Consider the following 23,443-nt stretch of genomic DNA (forward strand, 5'->3'; position numbering starts at 1 on the left):
TGTAACCCTTCGGCAGTGTGCTCCTGCTTGTCTTTAATGCTGAAAGTATCAAGATTTCCATCTCTTGCCTGTAGGACTTTCAAGAAAGAGAGTCACCCCCCTTGAAGTGAACTGCTTGATGTCCACAAAGGTTTCCAAAAACTTCATTAGAGAGAGATGAACAAGACTGACACATTTTAAACAGCCCCATTACAGATCTCTTCCCCTCTTTGCTAGCGAACATTCATTTTCTGAGGTCTCCTCAAACTCTTGATGATGGCAATCCAGAACTTGAATTTCTCAGTGTGAAAAGGAACCGACCAAGCAAATTATATCCACACCCAATTTCAAACATTTCCCCCTCCCATCCCCAAACAAATAAACCATCAGCCTTCCGGCTTCCTTTATATTCCCCGTGCACCATAAAGGAGTGTAAAAAAGGCACAAACTGGATATCTTGTTTATTTGGGAGGATATTTGCAAGTACCTGAACCAGTCCGGTGGCTAGACTATCATGTTGAACCTGAAGCACCGTTTGGGAAAGGTGAGCTGGTTGTGGTGAACCCCTGCCCAACCCATGGGTGTTTTTGCCCCTCACAGAGCTCCCCACTGTCCTGCAGCAGCGAGCTGAGCCAGACCGATGGGGCACAATGGGTCAGAGATGCTGCACCTTGCCTGCCTGGCAGGGGCTGGAGTGGGTGTCCTTGGAGAGCCTCTGCCCAGGCTAGGTAAAATCCAGGAAATCAGAAGGTTTGGCCCTAAAATTGCAGGATGGCAGTCCCCTGTGCTCCCCCTCCTGCCAGATTTTCCTGCTCCTATCACTGTACAATAACAAAGCACTTAGGATCCTTTCTTTTGGCTTAGCTCTTAGCCAAATAGAAGAGTTTCTTAAGAATACTCTGAGTGTTGTGCAAGAAATGTCCATACATGTCATAGCCTACCATGGGGAGGACAGTAAGGTCCTTAGACAGAGGACTTGGATGTCATCTAAAGCAAATGTCTGCTTTGTCTGCTCTTGAGTATCTTCTAGGGGCACGTTATGTGTCCTCAGCCTAATAGCTGAGCACTCTGGGTCTGCAGGAGGAAGACAGTTAGCTTTTTAAAAAGTAAAAAAACCAATACCTTATATCAGCAATAAGCAACAAGTGCAGAGATCCCCCCCTGCCCCGGCTTTTTGCCCACATGAGTGGCTCTGGTGAGGCAGGCTGTTTCCATCTGTGGGTGAAGCAGTGGCTAGAAGCACACATCCCAGCCACGTAACAGAGGGCAGAGCTCATCCTTCAGAAACCAATGGGGGTTTTGCTATGGGTGACTTAAATCCTGGCTCCAGAGGGCTGTGTGAGGCCATAGGTTTCTCTTTGCCCCTCCGTCAGTGGCTGGAGTGGAAGAGGAAATCACGGAGTTTACAATTCTGTTGACACAGCTTTGCTGGATGCAATGCTTCACAGCCAAAATTAATGACCAAATACTTTCCCTGGGTCCCGCCCGGGTAATGGAGCTATGTGCCGAAGCTTAGAGCAGTTACAGCTGAAAGCAAAAGTTGAGTCGATGCCAGGGAAGCAGCGTTGGAGGCCTTCCAGGAGCAAACAGCTCGTAAATGGTAAGGAAAGTCAGCAGGACATGGGTTTGCTGAAGGCATGTCCAGGTGCACAGGTAGCTTGTCAAGAAAACAAGGCCACCTTGGTGTGAGATGGCATGGGATGGGTGGCCTAACGCAGCAGAGGACAAGTGCCAGGGAAGTGCATGTTAAGAAGTTCCTTAGCAAACCAGCTCTGGTTACTGGGGGAAAGCCGTGGCAGAGAAGTGTCACGAACCTCTGGGGACAGATGGGGCAAACTCTCTTGGAAGCCTTAGTAGCCCTTTGGGCTTTGGCCCAGCTGAGCTCCTCGGAGGAGCTGGATGTTGTCCCTCTCCTCGTTGACAAGGAGGGGCTGCTTCCTTCTCACCTGCATGTTCTGCCACGCTGTGACTCAGGTGAACACAGTTTCTTCTAATTAACGTCTTAACTCCCGCAGTGCCCCCAGTTCCATTCTCAGGTTTTGGCATGTTCAGAAGCCAAACTTACCTCCCTTGAAAGAGGAGGACAGACACTCGCTTGCAAAGGGACAGGAAAAATTTGAGCTATTCACTAAAATAAATACTGTGTTGCCAGGAAACTGGAGTCAGGGACCCAGGAATCCCTTTCTAGCCCTGTATTTCTAAATTGAAATATCATCTATTTGGGGATGACACCCACTGGATCCCCCTGCAGATGCTTCCAAAGTGTGGAAAGTATGGGAAAATTCAAGGATGATTCTCATTTCATGTTCACATAGATGTCTAGATACAGACCTGTGGCATCCAGCAGGCCCCAGTCCAATTTACCATTGGCAGCATAGCAGGTAACAGGAATAATTTTCCTCTTGTTCCTAATTTCCCCCAATCATAATAATATCTAACCTAAGGTAATATCTAACGTAATTTATCTATCTATCTGTGATAGATAATCTATCTAATGTGATATCTAACCTATTTGTCCAGGAAGAGGATTTGATTTAATTCCTCAAATTAATAAAAGTGCATCATTCCCTTTCTTAAAGGTCTTATGTACTTCATAGAATCACAGAATGGTTTGGGCTGGAAAGGGCCTTTAAAGGTCATCTAGTCCAACCCCCCTGCAATGCGCAGGGACATCTTCAACCAGATCATGTTGCTCAGAGTCCCATCCAACCTGACCTTGACTGTTTCCAGGGATGGGGCATCCACAACTTCTCTGAGCAACCTGTGCCAGTGTTTCACTGCCCTCATCATAAAAAATTTCTTCCTAATACCTAATCTAAACCTACCCTCCTTTAGTTCCAAATTCTAACTGCTCATTTACAACCTGCTGATCCCTACAACTTGAACTAAGGACAACTAGTCAGATGCCAAATATAACATCTGGACTCATTATCTGCCTGCTGGCGCTCCTGCACCCAGCTGTAACAGGCAGGGTTGGAAAGAAAGCACTTCTGCTAGTGCTCTTCCAAGAGAAGAGAACAAGCCAAACAGAGCAGAGGGACCTTTCCTGCTCTCAGCATTCTTCTTCCCTTAGTCAGCCAGGTATTTTTTGGTCGCTGTCGCAAGCTCATCTAGTTTTGCTTTTGAGTCAGATCCTGTTCCCCTGGCATGCCTAGTTGCCTTCCAAGGAGTCACGGCCCATCCTTCAGATAACTTGCATAGAGCCAAAGACCTTTGTGAGAGCAAAGCTGCCTTATCTCTGGCATTCTTTGGAAAGGGGTGCTCCTTGCTGCAGAACGTCCCTTCCTCTGCAGGCGAGCAAGACAAGCTTTCAGCCCTGGAAACCGAGTTTGCTTGTGGTCTAATTTTCCCATGCCATGGACTGACCATGCAAACAGAAGAATCTCTCAGGGCTACAAGACTTGCTTGGTCCCTTGCCTCCCTGAGTGACAGCAGAAAGCCCAATTAAGGCTTCCAACAAGGGCTTGTTTGTAAGCAAGGCCTTGGAGAACATCCTGCTGCAAAACTCAAACGTTGGAAACTAGGGGCGTGATTCAGGGGCCTCCACGATCAGGTGGGTCTCAGGATTTTTAAGATCACAATTCTGCATTTAGGCATCTCAAGCGGAAGACGGGCAAGACACACACCACAGGCCTTCTGAGCCTCCCAAGGTATTTAAGCTCCTAAATCAAGCAGGAGTCAAGAGGCATGAGCATCCAAGGTTTTTCTTCCTTTTTCCACAGTTTGAAAATGAGCCCATCCCTCTCACAGAGACTGTCAGAAGTGATATAAAGAGCTGTGTAACAGTTAACTGTTGAGGTCCCTTAAAAGATAACTCAAGCTTTCAATTACATTTTAGGGAAATTTCAGTCCTCACCTAATCTAGGGATTTTTTTGTTGGTGTTATTTGTAAAATTTAAGAACATGAGAGGGAATTTACATTAGCTCTTGGTGAGAATTGCCTCCTATCAGCACTACCAAAGAATTTTTATTCTAGTTTAAAATAAAAATGTGCTGCTTTGTGAATCATGAATTGCAATAATAGAAAAAAAATCAAACCTCTCATTTTTCCTATATAGTAAGTGCAGGCAAATTCTGGCAGAAATGTTCATTTTAAATCTTCTTTGATCCTCATCAAGATGCTTATATGCATCTATAAATGTAGAGGTAACCAGAGTGAGCTGAAAAGGGGTCTCTGAAAACATCTTGTGCAACGACTCCCAGGAATGTAGTGACTCAGAAGAAAAAGCGACTTTCTCTTATCATCAGAAGCGTATTTCTTCCTCCAGGACTTCAATCTAGAAACACGATACTTTTCTGTTCCCAGTGATGACACCCTGCTCCTCCAAAGCCAGAGCAATGCTTTGGACCCCTCTTTCATTCTCAGTCATTCCTTTGCCAAGCTCCCGTCGTGGCTCCAAAGGTGTTTTCCATCCTCAGAGGCTTGGCCTCTGCCGACGGCTGCTGCCGGTAAAACATGCCCTACGTTATCTCTTTGCCTGTGGGCACACGCTCCTGAACTGGGGCAGGAAAACAGAGCCTCAACACTGGTCCAACGACAGCAGCTGCCTGAGCAGGGACAGCCAGGGCTGACATGGCGTGGGCTCAGCAGCCCCAGCAAAGTCCATGGAGGTCCAGGTTGTGGGGTGATTCAGCCTCCTCCCATGCACATCCCTCCCCAGGCATCCTACCGTGGGCACCTGAAAGCCCACCTCCTTCCTTTCTTGGCCTAGGAAAATGATCCTATATCCCCCATGGACTCGGAGCTGCCATCACACAGGTATCCTGCTGCTGGCCCCTTACACATGAGACAGTAAAATTCAAGTGTAGAATGAGAAATAAAAGGCAAGAAGGAATTTTCCTGTCTCAGATATAAAGGATGAGGCCACTTCTGTCACAGGAAGGGGAAGACGTGGGGCTCAGTTCCAAGTGCCCCTGGGGGCAGGGGGATGCCCGGCTCCCCTTGCCTCAGCAGTACCTGCTGCCTCCTCACCAAGAGGGAGCCCGGTCCCAGCCAATGTGACCTGATCTGAGGTCCAGGGCAAAGAGACACCCTGCTGAGAGGACCATAAGCAAATGAACCAGAGCAGCTTGCAGAGCCCACAAAAAAAAAAGGATAGGAAAGAGTGATACTCCAACAGCCACTGCTCCTTTCCAGTCAGCTCTGCCATGGTGTGCCACCATGACATTCCCTTCCCTGGCCACCCAGACTGCTCAGCCCATGGGTCCCTTCCTCCCAGCCCAGGGAAAAACAAGGGCTGGTGTGAACTGTTAGGAGCACGTCAGCACAAAACGATGATTCATGCTGGAAGAATCAGCAGTCTAGTTTTATCTGCCTTTAAATGTTTCAAGAAACAGTTCTGACATTAAATCTCGCTCAGTATATTTTCCCTTTGGGAACATCACGCTCCCTGTATGTTGTTTTAGGAAAGAAGTGAGACTTTGGTTTCTCCCAAATCAGCACACACTTACATCCCTACAGCAGTGTTCTTCAAATTCAAGTCAGTCCTGGTTTAGAGGCTCCCATCCGCTCACTGCTCTGGCACCCTGCAGCATCAAAACCCAAGAGCAGAATACTTGTCTAAAAAAGCCAAGCTCAGTATAGTGGCACCTCTTCATTCTAATAGAAATTTTCTAAAGTCACCCTGAACCTGCTCAGATGACAGAAGCCTTCCTTGCTGCTGTCAAGGAGCCACAGTAACAAAGGTCAGGCTGGATTGCTACATCTGTCATATTAAATTCAAAAATGCCAAGGAATGTTCCTGAGCACTGTAGCTCAATCAGGTGGGCTGATAAATGGTTAGTGTGGTCCACAGACAGCTCTTGGCTTGGGCCAACCATTGCTTGCCCAAGGAACGCCTGGGAATGGTTTGAGAGTTAGTAGAAGCAAGAAACTGTTCTCAGGACACGGTTTGGGTGCAACCAACCTCTCCTAGAGGGTAACAGAGAAGTTTTAGGTGTATGGGTGCATACGCATTTGGTGACAGTTGTCCTCAGTGCTGAGGAGTGATCCGGGACATGCTCAGCTTACAGGTGTAGATGTAGTCTCAGATTCATAAATGGCATTGAAATCACATAAGCCAGTTCAGGAAAGGCATTGCTTCTCGTGCTTTTGTAAGAAGTCCTGGACATCTGGAGATGTGAACATACTTAGTGAGATGTCCCAGGGGATCTGCTCCTTTCTGTTTACTTCCTCAGCAGGAAGGCACAGGCAGCAGAATTGTGGTAGATTCTCCAGCTGTGACAAACTTGCGAGTACTGATGTCTGCTGTTATTGCCAGGACGCTGCCCAGAATTTAGCTTGAGCAGTTGCTAGGATTGAATGGACGGGATGAGGACAGCTGCCGACACCCATCTGCCAATTCCAACCTGCTGGCACGCTGACCAAGAGCAACCGGAGTCTTTGGCTTCTAGTAGGGAATTGCTACCTGTGTCTTCACTGCCAAAAGTGGTCTCCTTGCAGCATCTGTGTGCTGTGGGGCTGGAATGCACTTGCGACACATCCCAGGAGGGTGTGCTTTTTGCATTAGGAAGGTCTGAGACCACAGCTGGTTACTTTCAATCTGCAGCAGAGTCCAGCTGTGGTCCCTGTGCTGCTCAGTACCTTCTGCTCGCTGCCTGCATCACCCAGCACTCCTCTGCTTTGCCCTTCGCCTGCCGCCTTCACTTCTCCCTCTGCAGAGACATTGCTGCTCTGCAGCTGCCCGGTGAGGGGATCTGAGTAAAAGAAAGAAATAGAGAGAGAGAGAAAAAAAAAGATAAAGAGAGAGTGAAAGAGAGAAAGAGAAAGGGAGAAAAAGAAAGAGAGAAAGGGAAAGAAAGAAAGAAAGAAAGAAAGAAAGAAAGAAAGAAAGAAAGAAAGAAAGAAAGAAAGAAAGAAAGAAAGAAAGAAAGAAAGAAAGAAAGAAAGAAAGAAAGAAAGAAAGATAACAAGAGAGAAGGACAGAATGAGAGAGACAAAGAAAGAGAGACAGGAAGGAAGGAAGGAAGGAAGGAAGGAAGGAAGGAAGGAAGGAAGGAAGGAAGGAAGGAAGGGAGAGAGAGAGAAAGAGAGAAAGAAAGAGAGAAAGAGAGAAAGAGAGAAAGAAAGAGAGAAAGAGAGAGAGAAAGAGAGAAAGAGAGAGAGAAAGAGAGAAAGAGAGAAAGAGAGAAAGAGAGAGAGAAAGAGAGAGAGAAAGAGAGAAAGAGAGAGAGAAAGAGAGAAAGAAAGAGAGAAAGAGAGAAAGAGAGAAAGAGAGAAAGAGAGAAAGAAAGAAAGAAAGAAAGAAAGAAAGAAAGAAAGAAAGAAAGAAAGAAAGAAAGAAAGAAAGATAACAAGAGAGAAGGACAGAATGAGAGAGACAAAGAAAGAGAGACAGGAAGGAAGGAAGGAAGGAAGGAAGGAAGGAAGGAAGGAAGGAAGGAAGGAAGGAAGGGAGAGAGAGAGAAAGAGAGAAAGAGAGAAAGAAAGAGAGAAAGAGAGAAAGAGAGAAAGAGAGAGAGAAAGAGAGAAAGAGAGAGAGAAAGAGAGAAAGAGAGAGAGAAAGAAAGAGAGAGAGAAAGAAAGAAAGAAAGAAAGAAAGAAAGAAAGAAAGAAAGAAAGAAAGAAAGAAAGAAAGAAAGAAAGAAAGAAAGAAAGAAAGAAAGAAAGAAAGAAAGAAAGAAAGAAAGAAAGAAAGAAAGAAAGAAAGCAAGCAAAGACAGACCAAGCCTCCCGGAATCCCCCGTTACCAGCGGGGCAGCGCGGTGTCTGCCCGTCCCGTCGCACACCGTCGCTGTCGGGGCGCTGCGCTGCGGCGAGGCGGCCGGCGGGGGGCAGCATCGCCGCGGGCAGCGGGGCCGGGCCGGGCCGGGGGGAGGCGGCGGAGCCTCCGGCACAGCCCCCTCGGCGCGGGGCAGCCCCGGCCCGGCTCTGCCGCCCTTCCTCCCCCACCCCCCCCACCCCTGCGGATGTGCTCTGCCGGGCCCGACGCACGCCATCGAATTCCTGCCATCAACGTCTGTCCTGCAAGGGTGAATAGCAGGAATCAGAGGTGGCAGCGAGAGATGCGTCACCTCCTGGGGACTGCCTGATTGCCTTGATTTGACCTCCTTCGGCTGGCACATCCTCACTCCCTTCGCCGGGCTTGTGCCACCAGGGATGGTTGGAAGTGGCTCAGAATCCATTTCCCACCGAGCAGCACAGCAACACCAAGTACAATTCCACTTGTCCTCCTCCCTCTGCAGTTTTTTTCCTTTCTTCAAATACTTGTTGCTGCTGCAATACAAGACATCATCCATGGCTGTCGTGTAAAACACAGCCCCATGGAGCAGAACCTGCAAATGTCCATGGCACCATCTGGAGAGCCCTGGTGGCACTAAAGAAAGCCATTGTATGTCCTACATAAACCATGCTTGAATGGCTGAACAAATCCCTTGTCCTCACTTTTCAGTCCTCAGATCTCCACACACATTATACCCCTGGTATCCTCCTTCACAGCTGCTCTCCAAGGCTCTGGTCCAAAGCCCATTCAACTGAGTCCTGTTGGCTGCAGTCAGCTTTGGACCATGGCCTAGATCTCCTTCGCTGTCTCTTGGCTTTACATCTCTTCCATGCCCTCACTTGGAACAGTCTCTGCCTGCCTGAAGGCCCTCTTTCATCAGATTTCCCTTAGTCCCATTTAATTTAGGATGCCTCTCTACACTGGGTGAACAATGGCTTCAGAGAGCATATTGAGATGTAGAGACAGCAGAAGGTGAGGAGATTACTGGCAAAGAGAGGGTACCTCCTGGAGTGTCACTGTGGAAATAAAGATGGCCAACAGCCTAGATGTGCTGGGCCTCAAGAGGAAACTTAAGCATGGCGAGGAAATTCTTCAGCAAGCTGAGTGAGGAGAACATCAAATTGGTACATGCCCAAGTAAATGAGTGTATTGCCCCAGTTTCAAATGGGACAGTACTGGTGTGGGGAGGTGAAGGTGATGGCAGGGGACTCCTCAAAAATAGAGCTGGAGCATTTTCAAGGGCTCACCTCCTTCATCCTCCTTTTTCTTGGTTACACTGACTGTAGTCCATGGCATTGCTGACAGGGCTGCACCTAACCTGCTTCTCAAGCTAGCCCAGTGGGGGGACTCTTAAAACCTCTCCAGGCAATTTCTTCTGGCTCTTACCACTGTTCCTCACTTTTCTTGCTGTAAGGAAGGGTCCTGAGGCATCTGCTCCATCCACATTTCTTCTTGTCATTGCAGCCCTCCCACAACGGGCACAGGACAGCTCTCTCCTCTCCTCTTTGCAGCCGCGTCCTTGTTTCTAAAACTTACTGTATTCTCTCTCAGTCTGCTCTTACGGCCAAAATTAAATACAATGCCTTTGGCTTTTTTCACAGCACTCTGCAATACAGGATAAGCCCTATGGTTCTTTTTAAAGCTGAATACAAAAAGAAATGTCAGAAGTGCAGCATAATGGTTATATACACAAATGCTTGGAAAACTGGACATGCAAGGAGTGAGCTTGCCTGAACAGCCTTCAGTTTCTTCTCATACCCATGGGCTTGAGACCCACTCCTTAGTGTTGCACTTGCAAATTTTCCCTCCCTCAGGATGGCCATGCAGAGGCTGCAGTGGTGGAGGAAACTCAAGGCTGTACAGTGAACATCCCCCTTCCCCGGTCTCACTTTACACAGAGAGCTCTGAGGGTACCTGAGGCTTTCACCCAACTTTTATTCCCTCTTATGAATTCATCCCTAAGCAGAAGCCTATCTGGGCCAGAAGTGTGACTGACATCCAGCAGTGGAGTTAGGAGGGGTTAGAGGAGCAGAAGTGCTCTCCAAGCACTTCACAAGCTGTTGGGTAAAATCACCTCCCACAAGTTTTTCTCCCTCTCCCCATTTTCCAGTGGCTTTGCTGCATCCATGGCCCCGTGGGTCACTCTCCTCTGCCTCCCTGCCTGCTACTTCCTGGCCCCAGATCCTGCAGGAGCACCCAGCTCCTGCTTCGCATCGAAGCTGGTGCAAATGGAAGTGCGGGATGAGTTGTTTCTGAAAATGAAAGAGATGGCACTTTTTGCTGAGTCTTTTGTTGTGTCGATGAGCTGAGCTGTCTCATCCAGCTGCTTCGTGTTCGCTACAGAAACGGCAGGCAGAGAGGGAGCACTAGGACTTTGGATTAATGTGACATGCCACTGCAGCCTCAGACTGGGATGTGACGGCTTTCTGGTTCCTACCTGACCATTGGTGCTCCCCAGCTCTGCCCTTGCTTGACATTTGCTCTGTCTGCATCATTGCTTTCTGCCCCATGCTTCATTCCATGCAGCCCTGAAGGAGAGAGAGGGCTTGAAAGCGAATTGTGCCTCTTATCTTCCTCTCTGCCACTCTCCTGGCCACCAGCCCCAGCTCCTTCCCTGTGCCACGGAGGGAAGCACTCTCCCTCCAGTTGCTCTCTCCCTGGCTGGGTTTTAGCTCCTGTGGCATCCTTCTCCATCTCCCGCTCTAGGCTCCATAACCAGGCACAGAGCCAGGCTGGCATCGCTCAACTGTGCAGAAGAAACACCACATCCCCCCAGGTTTGATTTCCCCATATTGATGGTGGCATGGCCTGCAGGTGCCAGCTTGTCTCTTCCTTGGTCCTGACCTTAACGTGTGAAAGACCTCCCCCTCCTGAGCCTCCTTCTCCTCCCTCTCCGCAGTGTTTGCATGTTTGCGACCAGTGAAGAATGAAGACCTGATGTATCTAGTGACCATGTCTGGAGAAGAAGCATGGACACTATGATTTTCCAACAAGCTATTGCTGCTCCCAGTCCTCTGTCATCTAATCGCTGGGACTCCACTGGGAGGGCAAGATTTTTCAGATTTTCCATGAGCAGCGCTGGTGTGTGGCTTACCTCACTTCTCAGGGCCAAGCTGAGAGGTTGGGATAAAAGCAGGCATAGGAGAAAATGGGACTTTGCTGGAGCAGGACATAAATCTGCCACCCCAAATGGATTTTTATCTCCCACATCTCTGCAATGTTCCTGACAATTTCCAGTCCCTGCATCTAAACCAATTGGGATGATTTTTCCCAGGAACTCTGAGGCAACTCTATGAGATATTTTGCCAAAAATAGCTATATTTAGAGCCCTGGACAAGCTGAACTGTGTGTACCTGAGCTGTAAGGACCAGGGACAGTTGGAACAAACCCCACATCTCACAGTGGATAAACACTAGTGCAGAGAAACTGCAAGAAATGGGAATCTCTGTTTTCCCTTAGTGCATGGACCAGGAGGAATGTGGAGATGGCGGAGCAAACTCCATCACATCACAAGGGGGAATTAAGCTTCCGCAGGAAAGGTGCAAGGTGCAATTAACAGCTAAGTAAAATACATAAAGCACCTGGTTTCTGTATCATGACTTGTTCCCTAGACGCAGAACAGCATTCCCAGCTAATGAGCTCATTGGCATCATAATCCTGTGGCTGTTGAGGTCTTGGCACTACATCAGTTACCTTTTTCTTCACCCTTTTCCATTAATGCTTTCCTCTGGCTTGTCCCCATAACAAACCAACCGCTTCAGCCTCCGCTTGCCTCTCTTCTGACCCCTCCTGCTTTCAGCTGCCAGCTCATCCTTCTGCCTGTCCACTCATTGATGGTGTTGCCTTCCATCACTGCTCGGGGTGCTGTTCCTCTACTTGCCCCATAGGCCCATTCTCTCCACCCTCTGCTTCTTGAGCTCTGGTGAAACCACTCTTGCAGATGTCTCTAACAGGTCTCTAATAAACTTTTTGGTGCCATAAGTTGCTTAGAAAATTCATTTTCTTCTCAAAATCTTGTCCTTTGTCTTCTTGGGAGGCTGTTACAAGGATAAGGGAAATAAACTATCTTGTCCTTGTCCCCATGACAAGAAACCATAGGTTATAATTGCAAGAGATAAGACTGGTTGGATGTTAGGAAAATGCACTCACAGTAGGAATAATGATGTGCTGGAACAGAAGACGACTGGGAAATTTGTAGCTTTGTAGGTCTTAGTGAAGAGGACAGAGTAACATGTCTGGAGTGATCCTGCTTTGGGCAGAATCATGGAGTAGAAGCCTCAGTGGTTCCAGTTTCACTTCTCTCTTTGCTCCTTCAGGGCATGCTCATAAGGAATACACTTCATTCCCACTTAAGGGTCATGCAGCTCTACGCATTATGGTCCTTTTCTCTGTCTTTATCTACACATAATCTCATGCACAAGCTGGAAATGCTGTCTTGCACACCTGCCTTCAGATGTACCTCTTTCTACTTGAAGTGAAACTGTCTCACTAAGGTCTACGGGATTAATATAGCCAATCGATGATGTGGCAGCAGAGGGTGAAGCTGTGAGCATGTTTCCAATCACAACTCTAGGAACCACCTGTAACTTTAACAACTAGTTTTACCACATTCGTTCCAAGGTAAAGGATTTGATGCGTTCAAAGTAGAGGGGATTCCCCCTCCTCCCCCTTTTTGCCAATTTTCATTCTTGGGATAAAAATTCAGCTTACAGAGTGGACTGAAAAAAACAGGACTTGCTATTCTGCCAGCTTATCTTGAGCAATGTCACCTCACGCAGTCTCACCCTTAGCCAAATACTGACTCACCAAGAAGGGGTTAGCAGCGGAAAAGGAGAGAGGGCATGCCAGATGACAGATCAGCTCTCACTGCTGGAAGCTCTGCAGGGCGTGAGAGACAGGTATTTGGAATCAGAGGGACCTGAGCAGTTGTGCCGAAGTGTAGTTTAAAACCAGGATGCAAGGGGTCTCCTTCGCTGCCACTTGCTACGGAGAGGTGCTGCCTCCTCTCCAGGAGGGGTTGCCTTCAAAGCATGGCTCTGTAGCCCTACGATGCCGCACCCAGCTAAGGCTCACAGCAGGTAACTGTTTGCTTTTCTCTGGAGAAGGGTTTGGGCCCAGGGAAGTGGTGTTCAAACACAGGTCTCCGCACAGCCCAGGACCTGGTGTCCCTCCCCTACCTCCACCTTGGCCCTGGGACAGCTTGGTCTCCCAGCACAGGCTGTGGGTACCCTCCGTTCTCTCCGACGGGAGCTCCCTTTCCTGGTTCTGGCTTCTTCTTGTGCCAGAGAAGTCACTAATCCCCACCTGCCTCTGCTCAGTGCTTTGAGGTCTGCAGGGAATGTCCAGAACAGGCACAACTAAACATTTAATGGCACATACTGTCTCTGCTCAGACAAAATACCAGCACACTAACGGTCACTCATGGAGACAACTCTTTTCTACTATCTGCTATCAGGTCTAGCCCTGCAAGCGGAGACACAAGTCATCATACTCTCTGCTTTCCATTCCTGACAAATGTGTTTTACTCTTGAATCCTAAACACACTGTGTCAAGGCTTCTCTGAGCAGATGCTTTTCTCTCCATGGGTCTGGACCAAGGGACAGGGAGGACATGAAGCTGCCACTGGCCGCAGTTCATCATACCCAGACCAGTTCTGTCATGAAGCAAAGCCCAGCAACCCACTCTTTGCCAATGCTTTCAAAGTGTGATGCTCCACACCTGCTTGAGATGCTTCTGTTCTTGGCCTGTTGGTCCAGCTCGCCCTCATCTCTCAAATTTCTTCCCTCAAAATGTATTTTTGGATCATCCGTGAAAAATACGCCTGTTTGCCAAGGCACCTGCCTCTTGTGCCCAGTGGATCCTGGTGGATGGAACCAAGCATCAGGGCTCCTGTGAACGTGGGCTCCCACCTAAATACATTTTGGTCAGAGACAGCACAACTACAGCCTCTCCTTCTGCCAGTGGTGCTGCTGCTGGAAGAAAATGGTTCCTGGAACAAGCCCTGATTATGAGGCAGCAAGTCTGTGAGGCCTAATAGTAGAGGAACCACGTGTTTGAATTTCCCACTCCACGAACAAGGCTGGCCAGGCCTGACTCATCACCGAGGCATGCTGGGGAGAGAGAGCGACCCAGCTCATTTCCTCTGTGTTTTATTTGTCCTTGCGTATGTTGCGATCCCAGAGGCACTGAGAAACAGAGGAGCTGCATATGAGGACAGCAAGTGGAGGGAGGAGAAGACATAGAGAAAGCCTTGCCTCCATGCACTTTCCCCTTTGCTCCCCCATGCTTTATGCTCACAGCTAAAGCACTGCAGGGGAGCACCAGCGCTGGCGAGGTGCGCAGTATGAGATTGTAGGGGGTGCTGGAAGCCAGTGAGACAGGATCGTGAGGCAGTTGTGAGTTGTGGATAAATGAAAGTAGGTAGCGTTCACTACTGACATGGGCAACATAGTGTTTCCACGTTTTGTTGTCCTCCCTAGATGCTAAAACAGACATGTTCCTGACTGCTATAAAAATATGCTTGAAGATCTTGTCGTTCATATCCCCACCTGGGGTAGAAGGAAGCAGGGAGGGAACTGCCTTTCTGAGTTATTGGAAGCCATGTGTGTGCATGTGTGTGAGTGTTGGTTGCCTAAACTTATGTGAAAACCTCTCATAAGCACAACTTTATAAGCTGTCAGGAGTGAAGGGAGCCCAATGCCATTTCTTTCTACTCCCAAAGTAAGCTTCGGACAAGGGGCAATGGACACAGACTGGAACACAGGGGATTCCATCTCAGCAAGAGGAGGAACTTCTTTACCCTGAGGGTGGCAGAGCACTGGCACAGGCTGCCCAGAGAGGTGGTGGAATCTCCATCTCTGGAGACATTCAGAACCCACCTGGAAACGTTCCTGTCCATCCTGCTCTGGGTGACCCTGCTTTGGCAGGGGCGTTTTCTGAGCAACGTTTCTTCTCTCCGCCTGCAACATCCCTCCTCAGTCGTGGTCATGGCACCAGCAACCGCAGCGTGGGAGGTAGCAGGCTTCAGTGTCGGACTGGAAAGCCTTTCACACCTTAGGTTAAATCACTGCTTTCAGAATTGATTTATAGGCATAATTATTCATACATGGAGGGATTTTCAGGCAAACGTATGGGTTTACAATGGAGATGAGAGGCACAGTCTCCCAGTCTTATCTTTCATATGGCCATCCCTACGGATTCCTGGGACATGGTCCTGTCTGTAGGAGGTAAAGCAGGGGTTAGCACGGGGGATGCGTGAGCTTCTCTTTCCCTTCCCCAACCTCAACCAAAGCAATGGCCCAAACAGGGCATGTTGGATGTGGCTTCTCAGACGGCAGCAAACCAACATTCATTCTGCGGCAGGATCTGGCCTGTGTGTGACAGCAGCCCCCAGCTCCTGGCCATGGTTTGCCTAGCTGTGTGCCATTCGCATTAGATACTCAGCACAGCTTGGAGGAGTAAGAGGGCATTGAATATCCCCTGCCTTGTGGTCCTTCATGTAATAACAGTCAATATCCCAGTAAAGCAGAGGCAGAGAGGAAAGCTTTCACTGCAGTATTGGGGGATGCATCTGAGCAAAGCACGGGCAGTAAAGGTGTTGCCTATGCAAAGCTGCATCAAGACCTGCAGCCTCACTGTCTTCCGCCAGAACCATAGGTAGAACTGTTGTTTCCATAGTTCCCGGTGCTGCGGGTGCCTGTGCCAGGAGCACCCAGGGAGGGGAAAATCACCCTAAAGCTTTCTCAGCTTTTTTTTTTTTTTAAATAAATAATGCTGAATACACATGATTCTTGGGGACATACCTCTTTCACACACGCTTAAAGGACTTGAGTATTGCCCAAGAAGGAAATAAAAGACATCCCACACTTTTCATTTCTTCCCTGATTTAAAACGTTATTTTTAGAATTTCCTGTGGAAAGCTTATCCTGAGGTTAACAATGACTGAATATAAATTATGAACTATTTCATAAGGTGTGGGGGGGGTGCCTCCTAGGTAAAAAAATTGGTATATCTGGACAACTGATTTTGGTGAGATGAGACAGCACAAGAACTGCAGCAGCCTTATAACTCCACACGTCAGCCTTCCCTTTCCCCAGCACAGTGCAGGGCTGGCTGCTCTGCCAGGTGAATGTGAAGGCTACCATAAACCTTTACCTCTACAAGGTTCCAGAGGTGTTTTGATTGAGTTAATGATAATTTTTCCATCGATGCAGTTGTAAGAAAAAAACATGTATTTTTAACAAGTGCTAAATCTATAAACTAAGTCAATTCTTTAAAGAAAAAAACTTTATTTGTTAAAACTAAATTATGCGGGTCTGATTCTACCTCTACTCATAAAAATACCTTGGCACTGTGGTCAAACAATTCATATAAATTCTACAGCTTCCCTGTTTTTACAGCAGGACACGGAGAAAATAGAAACGGAATGTGTTATATCAGAGAAAGGACAGGTAAAGTTTCAGACACCATGTGTGCTGCTTACCCAGGGCGACGTACTGTTTAATTCTTGGCAGAAAATCGTGGTATTTTGTGTGACAAATTTCTTTTTTGCAGCTAAATCTATTTTTATAGCAGCCCCCGAATTGCAATTTCAGTGCCAGACATTGTAGAAGGTATGTGGAAATTGTTCCACTGCATGTTTCCAGTGACAGGTTGATGCTAATGAATAATGATTGGAAATGCTGAGGTTTAAAAATAGCTTTATGATCCCCAAAAGTTTGAGAAATTTTACTTTAATTAATACGGTGCTTTGCTTCTTAAGCAGAACAGCTTTATTTGAATTTTGCTCATATAATCATTTGTAAAGTTCTCACTCATTAACTGCGTTTTGATGAACAAGGATATATAGGCTTGAATGATAAATTTCTCAGGCAGGAAAAATGACTAGGAACGTCCCTGTTTGCACACACATCTTAGTGCCCCCAAAGGAAAGAAAAGTAATAGATGAATTACACCTTCAGCTCAATTCTCCACCTTATTGTTAAAAGTCTCATGTAAGATGGAAAAGTAAAAAAAAAAAAAAGAAAAAGAGCTGTGGCAAGCTGCTTCCTCTCCCCCTCGCTTTCAGCCGTGCGACTGGGAACATCCTCTGGCCAGGATGGGACAGGCGCTCCTCCTCCTCTTCCTCCTCCCATAGCATGCCCGGGAGGGACTGTGGCGGTCCCCGAGGGATGCTCGAGGCGTTGCTGGAGCCGGGGGCAGATCCGGACCTTCCCCGTCGAGGAGAGGAGGCAGATCCGACCTGACCCGCAGCAAACCCGGGCAGCTCCTGCCTCCTTCCCGTCGCTGTTTCCCGTTTCTAGTTTCGGTGTGATTTCCCCCCCGCCACTTAGTTGAACCTCCGACAGTGTTTCAGGCGGTTACTGGAACAGTTTTCCGTCTACAAAATGCCTGTTCCTGCCGCTGTCGCGGTGGGGACGAATTTTTTGGTAACAGACGGCCAGGCTCTCCTGCGCCCCAGGCCGGGAGCTGCAGGGAGGTTTCTTCTCTCCGAGGCAGAGTCCGAGTTTGTGGGAGAGGAGGAAGGCAGGCAGGAGCTTTTCCCCGGAGGAATATGTCCCTGGGACCAGCCCTACCCCGCCAGACACGTCCCGCTCTCGGCTCGCAGACCGATCTGCCTCTGCCCCCTGGCCGGAGACCACCCGCGGATTTTCTGCCTCATCCCCGGGCTTGCGGCCACCCCTCGGGGAGGCCAGGGGAGCCCTGCGCCCCGCGGAGCCCCGACGGCCGTGGAGCAGCTGACAGAGCCCGGAGGAGAGTCCGGCTACCTGTGCCAGTCACCGGGAGACGGTCATCAGGGGAAACAAATCCTGCCCGCAGGACACTCGGGCTTTTTTTTTCTTCCTTTTTTATTTTTTTTTTAAATTTTTTTCCCAAAGGCAAAAGAAAACGAAAAAAAACAGGTTCCAGTTTCCAAAGAAGTTGATAATAGTCCTGGGGGAATCCTCGGTAAATCTGATGCCCCGGGGCCTGTGGAAGGGGCGAGGACGTCGGGGTTCCCAGCCCCGGGAAGGTTTGGGATGCCCCAGCTCCGTGTCCGCTTGTGCAGCGCCGGGCACGGCGGGATCCGCACACCGTCTGGGCAGCCGTCCGCGGTAAGGCGGCGTGCTCTCGCTTCTCCTCCGGTTTCCAGACCGCTCCGTGCACCCAGGGTTTCAGACATCGTCAGTGGCGGCCCGAGATCCGCCTTCCCCGGGGCAAGCTGTCCCCGGGGTCACGCTGCGGCGAGGGGTGCCCGGGTGATGTACTTTAGGACAACACGGGGGGAGCGGGGCCGGGCTCGCCGCCATCCCGTAGGGCCAGCGAAGGCCCCAGCGAACTTTTCTTTGCTACAGCCGAGGACCTTTTCATTTAGTTTTTGCAGGTCGGGAGTTTTCCCCGAGTGTCCCCGGGGGAAGGCGGGCGAGGGTCGGCCAGGGCACAGCGCGGCGGAGGGCAGCTGGGTCTCTCCTCGGTACCATCCGCTTCCCCGGCCGGGACGTGGGGACTCCCGGCGGCTCACCGAGAGTCCTGCTGCCTTCTGGGGGCGAGGCTGGAGGCCAGCAGGTCCCTAGGGACCCCCGAGGACATGTTCCCGGGAGGGCACGGCTGGGGATCCTCCTTGCCCTGCAGCTCCCCGGAGGACACCACGCAGTCTTGCTCGGGGTCATTGCTGTTGCCCGCCCCTCGCTTTTTATCCTCTTCCTTCTTCCACTTCATCCGCCGGTTCTGGAACCATATCTTGATGTGCCTCTCGGTCAAGTTCAACATGACAGCCAGCTCCACCCGCCGCGGCCTGGAGATGTACTTGTTGAAGAGAAACTCCTTCTCCAGCTCCAGCAGCTGCGCTCGGGTGTACGCCGTTCTCGTCCGCTTGTTCTCCTCCTGCTCCACCACGTAGGATCCCCCTGGAGAGAAGAGAGAATCAGCCCCGGCCCGCCTGGACCCCCCCTCGGGTTGCGGGGGGCCACGGCCCGCACCCCTGCGCGGCGCGGGGGGCACGTGGGGGGCAGCAAGCGGGGAGAGGGGACAGCCGCGGGGAGCCCCTCCGGCCGGGCACAGCGAGGCGGTGCTAGTGGCGGCTGTCGGAGCTGCTGCTGTTTTATTTTATAACAATTTAATATTTTTTAACAATAATTTGGTCGAGGTTTTCAGGGAAACGCCGTCCCTCAAGCCGGGGGCGACGCTCAAGCGCCACTGCTTGCACGTCGCCGAAGGCACCATAGGATCTACAGCCTGGCAATTGCTGAGATTCCCGTGAAAAAAGAAAAAGGAAAGAAAAAGAAAAAAGAAAAAAAGGAAAAAAGAAAAAAAAAGAAAAAAAAGAAAAAAGAAAAAGAAAAAGAAAAAAGAAAAAGAAAAAGAAAAAGAAAAAGAAAAAGAAAAAGAAAAAGAAAAAGAAAAAGAAAAAGAAAAAGAAAAAGAAAAAGAAAAAGAAAAAGAAAAAGAAAAAGAAAAAGAAAAAGGAAAAGGAAAAGAAAAAGGAAAAGAAAAAGGAAAAGGAAAAGGAAAAGGAAAAACAATCCCAAAAAACCGCAAACCAAACAAAACTAAAACCAAAACATAAAAAAATAATTAAATAAACCAAAACAAAACAATAAACCAAAGCAATAACAACAAAAAAAATTGTTTTCTTGTGCGACACACACGCACGAGCAACAAAACAAAATATAATCATAAAAAAAATTAAATATGTCACCTCCCCGGTAAAGGACCCGGAGGAGAAGCCACCCCGGCAGTGGAGGGCCCACAGGCAGTGGCGGTGAGGTCCCGGGATGGCGGCGCAGAGGGCAGCGGGCGGCTCTCCCCGCCGGGGCCTCGGATCGGGCCTCCGTCCTTTGCCCAAGACGAAAAAAAAGTTGGGAGAAATTCCACGGAACAGGAGTTTGAGAGCCGCGGTGGGATCTCCCGGGATGTCGCCGCCAAGCAGCCGGCTTCGGCCCTTCCTCAGACACAGGGACCCCCGCGGGAGGCAACGGGGCGGCCACCGGCGGGGTTACCGGGCCGGGAGCGGGACCAGGGCGGGGAGCGGGACAGCAGCCCCTCCGTTTCTCCAGGTTGGCGAAACTTTGTAATTTCTCGTTCCCGGAAACAGCGGCGGCAGCGGAATGGCCATTCCCAGCGGGGCCGCCACCGTGCTGCGTGGGCACCGGGGCGCGGGTGGTACCGGCGGCGGCAGCGAGGGGGGCCGGTGGCGAGCACTGAAACTCACGGCCGCTACGGCCAGTGCTGGGAGCCCAGCCGGGCACGCTTTTGGTGGCGGTCTCGTCTGTAGGGCACGGCCAGACTGATTGAAACAGCCGTTTCAACAGGGGCTATCCCGCCTCTCACCTATTCCCACGATTTTATATAAATAATGTGCATAAATATAAACCTGTGTATATAAACCTATGTGTGCATATATATGCACATTATATATTAAAAATACATGTATATACATAAAATGTGTATGATATAAGTCTATGTATATACACCTGTGTATACATAAATATTAAAAGATATATTAAAAATCTATGTATATGTATAAAATGTTTATAAATATAAATCTATGTATATACTCGTATGTGTTTATAGGTCTGAAAAATGGTTCTGTTATGCTAAATTAAATCAGTGCTACCGGGAGGCGGAACACCTGGTGTCTGTTGGAGGGGCCGCGGCCCCGCCGTGCCCATCCCGCAGGACGGGGCGACCCTCAGGAGGCGGCCGGCAGCCCCCGGGCTGGTGGCCCCCGCGGGTGGCGGAGCCCGGACCCGGAACGGCGGGTGGCACCGGGCCGGGCTCGGCCGCGGCCTTTCTGGGCGCCTTTCCCCGGCAATAACAACGCAGAGTTCACAGCGGAACCCATGGACGCCTGAATGCCAAGGGTTTCCATAAAAAAAAATAAATACATCCTTAGGCTCTATAGTTTGCAATATAAAGCGTGCAAATGTACTGGGGTTCGGGTACGAGTGTGGTGCAGGCGCCCGGCGTAGCGCCGTGCCCTTTTCGCTGCCCGGGCGTGCAGCGTCCACCCGCGACAGCAACATGCGTGCGTGTCCTTCACACGCATCCCCGGCACAGCACAGCCCTGTCCCCGACCTGCCGGGAGATCTGGGAAGAGCAGAGAAAGGAGTTCGGATTCTACGGGAAAGGTTTCGTTTTGCTGCTTGGTTTGCAATTCCTCAGGTGTGGGAGACAGAGGAAAAAAAGGGCTAGTTTGAGAGTTTGGCTTTATATATCTCACCCCCGCTCCTTTTTTTTTTTTTTTTTTTTTTTTTTTAATTCCTACAAATTCATTCAACGCAAAGAAAACGATCTGGTTTTCTCTTCCCCCCTCCCCCGGCACAATCTCTGCCGCCGAGTCCGCGGCGTGGGGCAGCGCTTCCACTCCCCTGCCCGGCGGATGCGCCTCCGCGGGGACTGGGGACCCCACTTCGGTCTGCCCCATGCAATTCCCAAACTATTGCACCTCGATTTTAATACTCCAGTCCTTTTTTCAACTGTCTATTTGAACAAAGCCATTAATATAATATTTGCCGTATAGGCGTGACAAAGGCGCAGGACACGATAACATTGTGCAGGCAGGGACAGAAATATTGTTGGGCAGCGGAACTTTCTGCCTAGATAGAGTTTCTTCCCCTCGCTGGCAGCTCTTGTTTCGTTTGTGCATTGTTTCCCCTGCCCTGGGTTTTCACTTGGAAACGTGCAATTATGGCTAAAACCCACCGGGGAAGCAGGAGGGGGGTGGGACAGAGGGGACAGGAGGGGAGATGGTTTCTGCCGCCCGGGCGCCGGGGAGAGCCGGGGAGCAGCGGAGAGGGGCAAAGCGGCTGCTCCGGGGTTTCGGGGGCTTCTCCGCGCAGGGACGCGGGCAGCGGGGTTGTACCCTGCCCTTGCAGTCCTGCCTGTCGCTTCCCCGCCCGCTCCACCCCGCGGGTGGCTCCGCGCCCCCGGCCTCGCCCTGCGCAGAGCCCACCGCTCCCGCGGAGCGGCGGAGCGGCCGCACCGCCGACACCCCCTGCTCGGCGGGGCGGCAGCGCCCGGGAGACGTTTGCACGTTGCCCCGGCTTGGCGACAATTAGTTAATTGGTGAAAAATAATTCGTTAATAATTGCTCAGGGCTTGGGCAGCTCGGGGAGCGGCAAGCCCGCCGGCGGGGACCGGAGGGCTGGATCCCACCCCGGCGTTCAACCCGACGGTAGCGGCCCCTCAGCAGTGTGTGTTGAGGGGCCAGCAGCGACCCGGGGAACGGACCCTCCAGGATCTTTCCACGCTACACCCGAGCGGCGGGAGCAGAGCCGGTGCAGGGGAGGGTTCCTGCCCGCCGAGAGGCAGCGAAGCGGCGAGGCAGCGACAAACGGAGGCGGCGGGGCTTACCGGTCCACTGTCCCTTCCAGGCGTGCGATTTCGTGGACTTCATCCAGGCGAAAGGCACCTGCACTCGGGGCTCCTCTATCGCGCCCGTGTCCGCCCCGTCTGCGAAAGGCAGCGCGTCCTGGTGGGGAGGAGGAAGATGAGGGTGATGGTGGTGATGGTGATGAAGGTGGGAGACCCCGGCATCCTCTGTGATGGGGGGCACCTCGTAAGGTGAAATGTCTGGCGGGCTGCCTTGCTCGAGAGCCCCTAAGGCGCTGGGGTAAGGAGTCTGCTGCTGCCTGCCCATGTAGAGGCAGGCGGGGGGGCTGGGGTTGTAATCCTGCGCCTGGGCCCGCTGAAACGCACACGACTCCTTGTAGAGCTGCGCCGAGGCGTAATACTGCTCCTCGGTGTTCATGGCGAGCGGGGCCGGCGCGGAGGGGAGGGGAGGGGGGGGTCTCGCAGCTTAGGGACACATAAGGCTGCTCCCGCTCCCGGCGCCCGGGATGCCTCTTTGACAGCTCGCCGCCCCGCCGGGCCCCGCCGCCCTGCCCGGCTCCCGCCGCCTCCCCATAGGCGCCGCTCCCCCCACGTGAGCCCTCCCGCAGCCCTCCTGGGCGGGGCGCGACCCATAAGAGGCCAAGCGGGGTGGCCCCGGCCCCGCAACCCTCTTCCCCCCTTAACCGAGCAGGTCCCGGGACCCTCCGACCCCGCTGAGGGGTGCCGCTCCCTGCTTTGGGGCGAGGAGCCCCGCGGCGGGGGGCTTGCGGGGTCGGAGAGGGGATCGGGGAATTGCCCCGACGTGCGGGGAGCTCCGGGAGGGATGACCCCTAAGCCCACCTTTTGCTTGCCCAGGGGCTGCTCATCCCCCAGCCCCCCCTGAGCACGGCCCGGAGAGGCAAACCCTCGGTGGGCCGGGGTGGGGACACGGCTCCTGGAAGGGTTTGGCATCAGGGGTCTTTTGGCTGCGGGGGCATCTCGACCAGGGATGCGGTTGCCCGGGGACGGGCAGGGTGCGCCGGGGGGTCGCTCTCTCGGGGACACCGGTGTGCCGAGGCCCCAAGAGAAGGCAAGGACAGGCTTTTTGCCCCCTTCCCCGCTGCCCGGGGGGGATGCGGCTGGCGGGGACCACAACGCTATCACCAGAGCGAACGATAGGCAGCGGATTGTTTGCCCAAGGGGTAAATTTGGGAGCCTTCCCCGCGGCCTGGGCTGCAATGTGTTGACCCTCGGAGATAATCTGCTCCGAGGTGGTGCCGGTTGACTTGGTGACGAGGCTATGAGGAGGCGGAGAGCTACCGAAAGGGACAAAGATCACTTCCCTGCCTCCCTGCTCTCGGCCCGGCCGCCGCTTTCGCCGGCTCGGGGGCAGGTACGCTTCCTATTTGCCCGGTCCGCCTTCTCTCACCGCCTCTTTCCCCGGCGCCTTC

The 23,443-nt window shown here is 51.3% G+C and overlaps 1 protein-coding gene across 1 annotated transcript; it reads right to left on the reverse strand.

The window, feature by feature from the left end:
* Positions 1-18,197: 18,197 nt before the first annotated feature.
* Positions 18,198-22,431, reverse strand: PDX1 (pancreatic and duodenal homeobox 1). Its single transcript, XM_074572956.1, has 2 exons — positions 22,035-22,431; positions 18,198-18,586 (listed from the first exon to the last, which is right to left on the reverse strand). Exons 1-2 carry the CDS (start codon positions 22,429-22,431, stop codon positions 18,198-18,200), a joined length of 786 nt encoding a protein of 261 aa, XP_074429057.1.
* Positions 22,432-23,443: the final 1,012 nt, after the last annotated feature.

The sequence above is a fragment of the Larus michahellis genome, chromosome 1, assembly GCF_964199755.1.
Source record: "Larus michahellis chromosome 1, bLarMic1.1, whole genome shotgun sequence".
Taxonomy (NCBI): Eukaryota; Metazoa; Chordata; class Aves; order Charadriiformes; family Laridae; genus Larus; species Larus michahellis.

Excerpts from the sequence above, each read along its gene's own strand:
- PDX1 (XM_074572956.1), bottom strand. The coding sequence starts at position 22,431 with ATGAACACCGAGGAGCAGTATTACGCCTCGGCGCAGCTCTACAAGGAG. Across the intron at positions 18,587-22,034 it reads CTGGAAGGGACAGTGGACCG|GGGGATCCTACGTGGTGGAG; the intron begins GTAAGCCCCGCC and ends TCTTCTCTCCAG.